The following is a 12,674-nucleotide window of genomic DNA, read 5'->3' on the forward strand; positions in this document are numbered from 1 at the left end:
ACTCCTTGTGCTCTGACAAAAACTGTATTGACATGGAAATTAATTGCACCATAAACAAAGTTATTTCAAAAGGCTTCAAGAATGGTTATACTGGGGGCGTATAAGCTGATACTGTTCCAATCTAAAACGTGGCAGTCATGGCGCATTTTTTTTAGGGCATCGCAAGAGCTCCCAACAAAGAAATTCAGTGGGATTTTTCCAACAGATTTTAAAATACTTAGCTTTAACCGCATGCTAGCAAGTTTGCTAGACTTTTTGTTTTGAATTGACAGTGAAAGGAAGCTGTCTTTTTAAAAGTTTTGGCCAACACATTATTTGAAGCGTGAACTCTGATTTTGAGATTTTTATTGTGTTATAGATGTGCCTGCATTAACTACAGACGCAAGGGCAAGAAGAGGGCAGGGGCCGGCAGATAGTTTGAGAAGTCACAGCCTCCGTGTTTAGCCTCCCATGAATCAGACTTTTCTGCCTCTCAGCTCTTTTCATGTCAAGATGATTTTTTCCCTTTGTGGCCAGATTGGGGCCGGGTGTCAGGAGGGCTGTTTAGGTGTTTAGGTGTGTGTGTGTGTGTGTTTGGCTTTGTGTGCCAGTGTGGGTTATACCAAGGGAAGCAGAGCCTGTGCATCTTCTATTCAAGTTTGTGTATGTGTGTGTTAGTGTGATATCAAGGGAGCTCTCCAAGCTTGAATAAGCCTTTTGTCTGCCTTGGCTGCTCTCTGCTCCGAGCCTGCTGTCCACCATGGTGCTGTCTGTCTGCTCGCTTTGAATCCCTGATAAAGAACCATCCTCTCTCTCCCCCAGCTACCCCTCCTCTCAACATTTCTCTATCATCCACAGCTCTCCAGATGTTGCTCTTTTGTAATATTTTATTTCCTTTTTATTCTCTCCCAACCCTCTACAGTTTTACATTGTGCTCTTGCTTCCAGCATCCATCAGCTTTCCACCCCTTTGCCTTCCTTATGCTTTTCTCCTCTCTCTTTATTTAACTCCCCTGAACCCCCTTGGTTTCCCTCCTCTCCCGCCTTTCATCACCACCACACCACAATCTCTTTTTATCTCTCTGTCTGTCCCCTCCTGCTGCAGTCTGCTCTGATGGAGATATCATGGCAGAGACAGCTTTCTAATATAGATGGATAATGTTAGAAGTAGCCGCTATAAAATATGACTGATACGTTCCTTCAGAGTGTTTGCATAGCAGCTGTTTCTTTAACTTTTGACTGATTTAGAATTTTTTCTCAGTACATACCTCCCCTTGCCTTGAGTATGTGATTAGATACGCCCACATAGAGAAAGCATCAGCTAAAAATGTTTTTCCTCCAATTAATCAACTTTTTGGGGGGTTATTTACATATGTCACCTGTTATTTGACCTATCATATGTGACCAGGCTTGGGGAGTAACGGATTACATCAGGATTTTAGCCTTTGCAGACCATTTACATGCACAAAAACCCACATTACACACAACAGATGGGGAAAACCCCAAAGAGCATAATGGGACTTCCTTTGATTGGTCCGGCCTTGCTGTTCACCTATTTAGATCAGTATCTGTACAAGTTATCTCTTGATTCTGCTTGGTGCATCTATGCTTTTTAGATCTTTGTCAGGGAATTCTAGGTGACTCAAGGATGCTTAAGCACATGAAACTTGAAAGTTGAATTGTGATTTACTTTCAAAGATTCAAAAGGTTTAATCATATACATTTATGATATTGTGTTTTTCCTAGCTATCGTAGAAAACATGGCAGAGTTCAGACCAGGCTTGTGCACCGAAGCAGCTCAGCAGGGACTCATGCAGTGGCTGCTCAAGAGAATCAAGGTAAGAAAGAGGCCAAACGTTGGATAAAGTACTATTTATTAATAATACTTGGGATTTTTTTTTAAAGCTCCTGGTGATCTTGGTCCTAGCTATTTAGCAGCTTTGCGTTTAACCTATGAACTCTATAAACCCCTCAGGTCTTCTGGTACTGGCCTTAAAATGATTTTAAGTAAAAACAAACACCAACACGTTTTTATTATTAACTTCTGCAATTTTAGAACAGCCTGAAGACTTGAGAGAGACAGAGAGTGTTCATATTTTTAAGAGCAAACTCAAGACCCAACTTTATTAATTTGTATTACATTTTCTAAAATACACGTTTTATTATTTCACTCTTGTTTTATTCACTCTGGCTTCTGTGTTTTTAATCAAAAAGTTACATGTTACTGATTATTGTTTTTGGGTTTGTAAAGCACTTTAATGTAATAAAGTTTCATTATATGAATTGATATTGGTTAGAGCTCCATTTAGTCAATTAATGTATTAAAAGAAAAATATTCAGCAACTATCTACAATGTGTTTTTTGTTTCAAGTCATTACTTAAACACAAAAAACTAATAATTCTCTTTTTATCTTTCGAATGTGAACATTTGCTGGTTGGCCTTTCTAAAAAATGATGCTATTATTTAAGGGGCAGAGATTTAACGAGTGATGACATTGCGCTGTAGTAAGTTGTGATTGGCAGCCTTTCTGGTGTTAAATAATCCCTAGATTAATTGATTCAGACATAATTGCATGATGCTGCCCTGGTTTTTTCTGAACATTTCCTGCTAAATATATAATATATAAAAAAATGCTTTATTGTGCAATGAAATGTTTATTCAGGTGACAATTTAGTAAATGAATATAACAGTTGCTTTATACCAATTCCAAACTCAACTATGAGGGTAAAATAAAACATATTTTGCTGTAAAATATATTGTGATTTTATAATCCTCTGGTCTCCGAAGATGAGAGGTAATTGGATTTTGGTCTCTCCCCCTCTCAGGCAAAGATGCCGTTTGATGCTAACAAGCTGTACTGCAGTGAGATCCTGGCTATCCTGCTGCAGAACAATGACAGTAAGTCTGTCTCGCTAAATTCTTTGCGGCTCCAAATGATGTTAGTTTATATTCCCCTCCTCTTTCCCCTCTCGGCGAGAAACCACACTGTCCATTTTCTCTCTGTACTGTTTTATTTCTTATTTTCTTTTCCTCTTGTCTAATTTTTCATCTTCCCTTCCTCGGTCTCACTTATTTACTTCCTTCCTCCTTGTTTATTTGCTGCATCTGCACCCCTCTCTCAATAAAACCCCTGTAAAGCCTCATATAGCCAAGGGACTATCTGGTCCTTGGATATGTTCTCATTAATGGTACAAGCCATATTGATATGCAGTGGGTGTCCTGTCTCTTTTTACAATCTTTCTCCTCCTCTTCACCAGCGCTGCCTTTATTCATCCTCTCCCTCCTTCCCCTTCAAAAACAGAATAAAATTTGACCAAAAAAGTAATTTATAAAAAGGATAAGCGCTCTCATGAATAATGTTCTCTTTCATAAGACTGTCAGTGTCTTGAAGGAAGAATAAAGCAAATCACAGACTACTATTAGAGGAGATGGCAATTTGGGAAATCTTTTTTGTGCTAATTTAAATGTAATTATTGCACCCTGCTGTCAAATTTGACTTAAGACCCTACTCTCAAAACCTCGCTGCATTTCATCCCTACTAATGATTATTCCTGTAGAGTCTTTGAATTTTTACAAAGAAATTGTACTGTTTGAGAGAAACCAACAAATCCAGATGGCAAAATATTGTTTTGAGATACGTTTTTTGAGACATAGGTGTACGTATTACAACTTCCTGATTCCTAAATTCAGAGTACTCTTTCCAGTTGTTAACCTAAAGCTGTTCCTCATACGTTTTTCACACCCCTGTCTGGCAGTTGGTCTTAATAACACAAACACTGTTGGTGTGTTCTGTTGAGGCATCCACCTTTTGAAACTTATCGACAGTGCTTTTAGTTTTTTTTCGGACATAGCTGTGTCCATTTTTACTTCTTCAGCTCATGCTTCCCTCCAGAGGGAGTTGCTCTCCCAAATACCCCCCTGAAATGCATTCATTGGACTCCCTTGTTTACTTCTGTAACATAGTGATATAATGATAGACTCATGCTTATTGGCTAGGGCTCCAGCACATTGTACATGATAGACTAAGACAGAGGTGCTGCAGAACAGGCAGTATGAATAAATAAATTAAACACTTTTTGTACATTAAAGCTCATTAACATGTCACTGTAGAAGCACAAATATGAATCTGAAAATCAGCATTCAATGTTCTTTTAAAGTACATTTTGGTGCCAAAATGAAAAGCGACATGACCGAAAGAACAAGATCGCAGATACTAGCGGCCGAAATGGGTTTTCTTTAGAGGGTGGCTGGCATTTCCCATAAGGTGAGAAGTTCAGTCATAGGGGAGGGACTCGAAGTAGATCCGCTGCTTTGCATTGAGAGGAGCCAGCTTAGGTGGTTCTGGCACCTGGTTAAGATGCCACCCACCCTGGTAAGGATGTTCCAGGCACGTCCAGCAGGGAGGAGACCGAGGGGCAAGCCCAGGATCACGTGGAGGGATTTTATCTTCACGCTGGCATAAGGGCCGGTTGATGTGGCCAGGGAAAGCAGGGAAAGGGAATTTTGGGGCCCTCTACTGGAACTGCTACCTCCGCGACCCGAGTCGGAAGAAGGATGGATGGAACTCTACTAAAGCACAATTTGAAATCGGCCCTTTATATAAAAATGGATATTGTAAGAATGTAGTATTTTTTCACATCAAGGGGTCATATTAAAAGTAAGGACATTATTCAGTTCCAACTGAATCGACAGCTCCAATTGTGGTCCCGCCTGTGGTGCTGATTTAATTGATTGTTGTTTTCCAACCAAGGAACTGCTATTTTCTGTCATGAAGCCAGACATTTGTGCCCACTAAGTGAAAATAATTGTATTGTGTGACAGTTTAATATTCCGGCCAAGCAAGAATGACTCAGGCAGTGAGGCAGTCCATTTTACACTGACCCAATTTTTTTATTTCCAGTGGTTCCCCCTTCCTCGTCGTATGCCTGTGTAGCACACCCTCTCCCTCTCTTTTGTGTTTTTTTTATCCACTTATACAGTGGGGCAAAAAAGTATTTAGTCAGCCACCAATTGTGCAAGTTCTCTCATTTAAAGAGATGAGAGAGGCCTGTAATTTTTATCATAGGTATACCTCAACTATGAGAGACAGAATGAGGAAAGAACAATCCAGGAAATCACATTGTAGGATTTTTAAAGAATTAATGTTCTAATGATTGTGGAAAATAAGTATTTGGTCAATAACAAAAGTTCATCTCAATACTTTGTTATATACCCGTTTGTTGGCAATGACAGAGGTCAAACGTTTTCTGTAAGTCTTCACAAGGTTTTCACACACTGTTGCTGGTATTTTGGCCCATTCCTCCATGCAGATCTCCTCTAAAGCAGTGATGTTTTGGGGCTGTCGCTGGGCATCACGGACTTTCAACTCCCTCCAAAGATTTTCTATGGGGTTGAGATCTGGAGACTGGCTAGGCCACTCCAGGACCTTGAAATGCTTCTTACGAAGCCACTCCTTCGTTGCCCTGGCGGTGTGTTTGGGATCATTGTCATGCTGAAAGACCCAGCCACGCTTCATCTTCAGTGCCCTTGCTGATGGAAGGAGGTTTTCACTCAAAATCTCACGATACATGGCCCCATTCATTCTTTCCTTTACACGGATCAGTCGTCCTGGTCCCTTTGCAGAAAAACAGCCCCAAAGCATGATGTTTCCACCCCCATGCTTCACAGTAGGTATGGTGTTCTTTGGATGCAACTCTGCATTCTTTCTCCTCCAAACACGACGAGTTGAGTTTTTACCAAAAAGTTCTATTTTGGTTTCATCTGACCATATGACATTCTCCCAATCCTCTTCTGGATCATCCAAATGCCCTCTAGCAAACTTCAGACGGGCCTGGACATGTACTGGCTTAAGCAGGGAGACACGTCTGGAACTGCAGGATGTAAGTCCCTGGCGGCGTAGTGTGTTACTGATGGTAGCCTCTGTTACTTTGGTCCCAGCTCTCTGCAGGTCATTCACTAGGTCCCCCCGTGTGGTTCTGGGATTGTTGCTCACCGTTCTTGTGATCATTTTGACCCCACGGGGTGAGATCTTGTGTGGAGCCCCAGATCGAGGGAGATTAGCAGTGGTCTTGTATGTCTTCCATTTTCTAATAATTGCTCCCACAGTTGATTCTTCACACCAAGCTGCTTACCTATTGCAGATTCACTTTTCCCAGCCTGGTGCAGGTCTACCATTTTGTCTCTGGTCTCCTTTGACAGCTCTTTGGTCTTGGCCATAGTGGAGTTTGGAGTATGACTGTTTGAGGTTGTGGACAGGTGTCTTTTATACTGATAACGGGTTCAAAAAGATGCCATTAATACAGGTAACGAGTGGAGGACAGAGGAGCCTCTTAAAGAAGACGTTACAGGTCTGTGAGAGCCAGAAATCTTGCTTGTTTGTAGGTGACCAAATACTTATTTTACCGAGGAATTTACCAATTAATTCATTAAAAATCAGACAATGTGATTTCTGGATTTTATTTTCTCATTCTGTCTCTCATAGTTGAAGTGTACCTATGATAAAAAATTACAGGCCTCTCTCATCTTTTTAAATGGAAGAACTTGCACAATTGGTGGCTGACTAAATACTTTTTGCCGCACTGTACCTTTTATTCTCGCACTGCTTTCGGTGCTTCCTTTCACTTCCTAAATGTTTTTTTTCAACCATCCCATTTTAATCTGTTGTGCCATTACTCCCATTTTTATCTCTTCCTTACTCTGTATTTTATTCTGTTTTCCCACAGATACCAGAGAACTTTTGGGCGAGATGGATGGCATTGATGTGTTACTGCAGCAACTATCTGTAAGATTCAGCTTCTACTCGCTATTTTTAGTTACCACTACCCGTCATCCGTTTGAGCCTCGCAGTATCAGTCATTTTTCTCTAGATGCAAGCTTTAACATGAGCAGTGTACTTTGTGTATAATGGTGTTCTAACCTGGATGCCCACTCCAAGCCCAGTGTAATTCTAAGCTAATGTTTAACCCTATTTTTACCCTTTTAATCAACCACACTTGTACACACTCAGAGCAGAAATTTGAATTATCACCATCCAAATTAGCTATTAAAAGTCCCATTAGTAGTGGCTCTCTGTTTCCAAATTATAGTACACACCTAGCTAATGTTTCTGTCATGGTAGGCTTATTCCTTCTCATGATTAAATGAGGAAATATATCCCCCCACACTACCAAGTTACTCTGTTGAACAATTTCACAAAGAATTTCCTTGTCACGTAAAACCAACATGGCTGCCAGTGTTTCCTTTTCTTAATGCTCCCTTCCCCCCCCTCTCAGGTGTTCAAACGGCACAACCCATCCACAGCCGAGGAGCAGGAGATGATGGAGAACCTCTTCGATGCGCTGTGCTCCTGCCTCATGCTGGCAGCCAATCGGGACCGCTTCCTCAAAGGGGAGGGGCTTCAGCTCATGAATCTTATGCTCAGGTGAGGCCACAGTACATTTAAGGGAATGCTTATAGTGGTGTTTTCTCATAGTCCACTCTAATGAGCGAGCGTTGAGTAAATGTACTTCCACATAAAACAGCTGTTACTGCCTCAGCACAATGCATTTCGTACAATGAGAACACGTGTGCTCTGTTTACATTTTGAAAGTGTAGTGTTTCAAATCGTACACTGTTGTTCTGCCCTCACAGGAAGTGAATATCATTGCTGTAATTGAGACACAGCATGCATCTTTCTTGCCTTTTTCCGAACTTTACTGAAACCAACTTTTGATCAGTTTAATAGGGTAAAAATGGCTTCATGAATTAGTAATTTGTAGGATTCCAGCGCTTGCAGTTGTAAACAACAGGATGACACTTGAAAGTACATTGCTCAAGAGCAATGCTCGGAGTACACAAGTGCAATGTTTTGCTAGACCATTACATTTAGCAAGTTTTTGCCTCTACTTCCTCATCATTATAAGTGTTTTCTTTCAGTCTGCATGCTGCTCTTGCCATAAACCTTGTTTGTATTTTGTTATTTAAGAAATGCTGCTTCACACAGATTGTAGTTCAAATGCACATTTGATATTAATTGATTCAACTTACGGTTAAAATATTTTCAGTTACTGCACTAAAACAACAACATCCACAACTATGGTCACAATAAACTTTCTAGTTTGCATTTAAAGATAATGTAGCACGAAATATACAGTTCATGCACTGCTGACATGATCATTTTGTTGCTTTCTTTCTCTTCTTGATGGGAAAAATCATTGTAGGCTATTGTTACAGTTGAAAAATAACTCCTCAAGTATTCATGCTAAATTAGGCAGCTTCGCAGACAATATTTACAATGCTGTAAGTTAATTCTTTACACCATTCCAAGAAACACAAATGCATTATGTATGGTCATAGTGTGATATTGACCTCTTACAACATACCCAAGTGCCACAGTAATGTAGATTTTACAATAAATAGCTCTTCAGTGCTATACGATATTCTTTAAAAGGAAAAATACAGCCCTGCCCTCACTGCTCTTTTCCCACAGTGCTGTCTGCACTGTGGACATTTTGAACACTAATAGCATAACAGTTTGCAGCGCTGCACAGAACAGCACGTCTGTCCACTCTCTGCCTGCCTCCAATCAATCAGCAGTCTGTGGAGCGCAGCAAGGCAGAGATGTGACCTTAAAAAGTCATAAAGACCCATTACACGCACTTATGAAACCTTCACAGACTCTACACCCCTAACGCTGATAATCACATCATTGGACACGTAGATTTAAGGCCTCGATCAATATCTCACTATTGGATGCAAAAACCCTTTTCTGTTGAATTGTCTGCTCGAGGAACTAAAGAGGAAGAAGACAGAAAGGGGATGAGGACAAAAAGGCAAATCAAGATATGACTTTTAGAAATAAGTTGTGAATTTTAAGAACGATAGATGTCTGATCTCATGCATTCTGCTAGTTAGTGATATATGCTATATAGGAATTGATTTATAGTTCAGTGTTGGATTTCACCTTCTCGTACCTCCACCACATTTTATGCATCAGCCTTATACAATCATATCAATTACAGTCTCTCCTTTACTTTTTTTTTTATATCAAAAAGGAAATGTTGTGTTTGATCTGATGTTCAAAAAGGTTTGTGCTGCAGCACCTCTGCTCACCCTCTGTCTGAAACCAGAGCCCAGTCTTCTCTGATTAGTTAGAGAAGACTGGGCTAGCTTTTTGTAGAATTAATGAAATCTACAAAAAGCTCAATTATAATGGTATGTCAGGCAAACTATTACATAATGTCATTGTAGATCGATGATCAGCATCTATAAGTGGTTCAATTAAGGTCAATAGATGATCAATGTCCTTTCTGTCCAATGCTGAACTAGTGGAAGGAAATAGGCTAACACTTAAACTGGTATTTCCTTGGCTTGTCAGTGTTTCTATATGTCAATGCAGCATCTTCATTCACGTCTTTGACTTTTAACATCACAACTGCTTACTCTGAGTATTGACGCTAACCTCATTAGCATCATAATTTAGTCATGAAGAAGTGTTTTCCACAGTTGTATTCTTATATTGACTGACTGGGTCACATTTCCGTCCTCTCTCTGGATGGTCTGAAGCCACAAATCTCTTCTTTTACTGTCCTTTTATCTAAGTAAAGGTAAAGAAAATCGTAACTTAAGATCGTCCTTGTTGTTTGACGAGCAAAACATGACACAGCAAGTTCACAGATTCTCTCTTTTAATCAAAAGTGAGCAGGGCTGTCACTTGGCCAGTCAGTGATGTACCACTGCTCTCATCTATCACAACGGAGCGGATTGGAGGCAGGACCTATGAAAAATGCAAGTGCACATACTGTATGGGCCCCAATGGATACATAACATTGCCTGAAGATTCCTGGAAGATCTGACATTGTTGTTCTACAGTCATTTTGGCTTCATGCACAACTGAGCAATTTTCGTAGGAATGAACCCCGCTTACAATGCTGTATCCAGATTTCTTAATACATCCATGGCTAGTACCTATTAGATATCGACTACGGCATAGTTGACAACTCTGCATTGTTGAGTTAAGTCACCTGTCTCCTGGCTGAATTGCCTTGTTTCCCTTCAGAAAGCGCACTGTGCATTGCTTGCTCCCCCTCTGGCCTCTTCAGCAGTCCATCATATACAATGTGTCTGTCTGGAAGACCAGACTCAACTGCCTGAAATATGCGTCCCTCCTCTGAGATAAACACTGTCATTTGTCATTGGCGGGAATGAAGGAAGTGACACTGTGACAGACAGCTACATTTCCCGAGGGGAGGCATGAAGTACGAGGGTGTAGACGGAGCATTTGGTCCCACTTATCGAGCCAATGCTTTGATGATAGAAAACAGATGACTGTCTTTATTACATTTATTTTTTTACAGAACACATATCCATTATTTCCTAGTTTACTGTTGTTCCTCGTTACCTTGAAACAAGTCTTCAGAAATAACACGGAAACATTCGCTTGTTTTATCTTCTTTTAACTTGCATATTTCTTATTTTTCTTGACAGACAAGTTCGGAAGAATGATGTTTTTGGGATTCCTTCCATCTGTTCATTTACAACATTCTTGTTTACTCAATATGTCTGAGACATTTCATGCTGCAACATGCTGGATTTTGATAGGCTTATTGTATCAACTCAAATTAATATAAATGAACTATATTTAGTTTCAGAGCTGTGTGTAGGCTGCAGAATGAAATGACATTTTTAGCAACTTGGGTTCATATCAATTGGCCGACATGTTTTTATTATTATTATGCAGCTCGGCCTATTTTACTGCAACATTTATTTGTATTTAGATTGACCAAACTCTCCTTACTTTGTAGTCAGTTCATTGCAAATATATACATGTTTTTCTTTTTTTATAAGAAACAATAAGTGACTCTATCTTTACATTTCTTCTTCTCCCTGCTGCAGAGAAAAGAAAATGTCACGCTGCAGCTCTATGAAGGTCCTGGACCACGGGATGATTGGACCAGAGGGAGCCGATAACTGTCATAAGTTTGTGGACATCCTTGGCTTACGAACCATCTTTCCTCTTTTCATGAAAACCCCAAAGAAGATGAAGAAAACTGCCTCTTCAGAGAAGGAGCATGAAGGTCAGTCATTAATTAGAACATAGCAACAACAGACACGATTTTCTTGATGAAAGCTGCAATCAGCTGCAAATGGGCCACTCTGTCTTGACCTCTTACAGTACTGTGACCATTTTAATTAAACGCCATCAGTAGCAAAATTATATTTCAAACATTAAGGAAAAAAGCACCAGCTTCCTGTCGAAAATGACATATTTGAGATAAATAGCTTCAACGCCTACAATAAAAAAAGTTTTTTAATAAAGTTTTATTTCCCACATGCCAAGGCAAATCTGGATTGCAAACTAGTTCAAAAACTAAATGGTTGAGATGTGCGAAATATTCAGGAACGAGTCCTGAAATCTGAAAATGAGTTAGCTTTTATCCCTCGTCTTGAAGTAAGCAGTGTTTTGAACATGGATGTGTTTAGAAGCCTGAAATGAGTTATTTTCACGTTTTGTTCTACGTCATCAAAGACTCTATTTGTTAATGTATGAAACTTTATGAGTCATAAAAACGATGCTCACTAACAAGTGACTGAGTAACATGCTAAACGTCATAATGCCAACACCAGTCAGCCTTTACCTAACAGGGTTTCCCCCAGAAAATGTGTTAGTCAAGGTGGTGAGGGGGGGGGGGGGGGGGGGGGGACGTACTCATCTCCGGGGGGGGGGGGGGCGGAAGTCGGCCGGCTACGTCGCATGAAGAAGCCGGCGATTTTGGGCTGAGTTTTTCGATCCATTTGGCTGTGAACATTGCGAGAGAAAATTACGTGCAAATGTCAAAGGCAGGCTAGGCTATAATAATATAGCCACGTGTAAACGTTAAACACAATTAGCCTTGATAAGAAAACATTACGCTTATCCAGGTAGCCTACTAGTGAACAGTTGACAGACTATTATTAGACTAGTATAGAATTCAATAATAATCTTACCTTGATACGACAGGTTGTCAGCCATCCAAATAGTAGTCTTTCCGAAAAATGCTGGTTTTGAAGGATGTTGGTCGAACGATGATAGTATGGAGATCGTATTGAAACGCAGGAGACGTTCATTAAAGTTGAGCACACGAATGCGTGTCTCGTTTAATCACACAGTCAAAGTTAAAACCAAAACAAGATGGCGCTGTCCTGTAAACCAACAAGCATGGGGCTCCACGTCATCGTAAACACAGATTAATTAAAGGGACCACGATCCCTTTTTACAGTTGTACTTTTAAGCATAAACCAACGGTCATACTTACAGGCATGAAACAACAGTGTGTAGAACCACACTTAAGAAGGAGGTGAATTCTGTATATTACATTCACTACAATAGCACAATGACATATACCACTAGATGCCGCTGTTCGGACGCATCACGCGATTCAGAGGCATATTTGGAGGCAACGTTTCTTTTATTTGTTTTTTGTTTTTTATTTTAAAATGCGTTCTGCAGAGAAGATAGACTGTCAGTCACGGTTTGGAATGAAAGGTAGAAAACATGAAAGAGTAAAACGGCAAATATCGCTATAGGCCTATATCTATATAATTTTTTTTTTTTTTTCTGGAGACGTGACGTTAGTCAAGGCGGCAACCCCGTGTTGTTAAGGCGGCCGCCTTAACAGGAAAGCGCTGTGGGAAACCCTGCCTAACTTCTGGGTCGTCATGTATGACTTTCCTATATA

General features: G+C 40.2%; 1 protein-coding gene across 2 annotated transcripts in view; it reads left to right on the plus strand.

Annotated features, from left to right (window-relative positions):
• ctnnbl1 (catenin, beta like 1) overlaps positions 1–12,674 on the plus strand; it is a 54,502-nt gene that overhangs the window by 10,240 nt on the left and 31,588 nt on the right. For both annotated transcript variants that reach the window (XM_063895635.1, XM_063895643.1), the window contains exons 7-11: positions 1,725–1,816; positions 2,805–2,877; positions 6,702–6,760; positions 7,251–7,399; positions 10,852–11,033. In XM_063895635.1, the coding sequence (XP_063751705.1) occupies positions 1,725–1,816; positions 2,805–2,877; positions 6,702–6,760; positions 7,251–7,399; positions 10,852–11,033 (555 nt within the window). The remainder of the gene's footprint in view (positions 1–1,724; positions 1,817–2,804; positions 2,878–6,701; positions 6,761–7,250; positions 7,400–10,851; positions 11,034–12,674) is intronic.

This window comes from Eleginops maclovinus, chromosome 1, assembly GCF_036324505.1.
Source record: "Eleginops maclovinus isolate JMC-PN-2008 ecotype Puerto Natales chromosome 1, JC_Emac_rtc_rv5, whole genome shotgun sequence".
Classification (NCBI taxonomy): domain Eukaryota; kingdom Metazoa; phylum Chordata; class Actinopteri; order Perciformes; family Eleginopidae; genus Eleginops; species Eleginops maclovinus.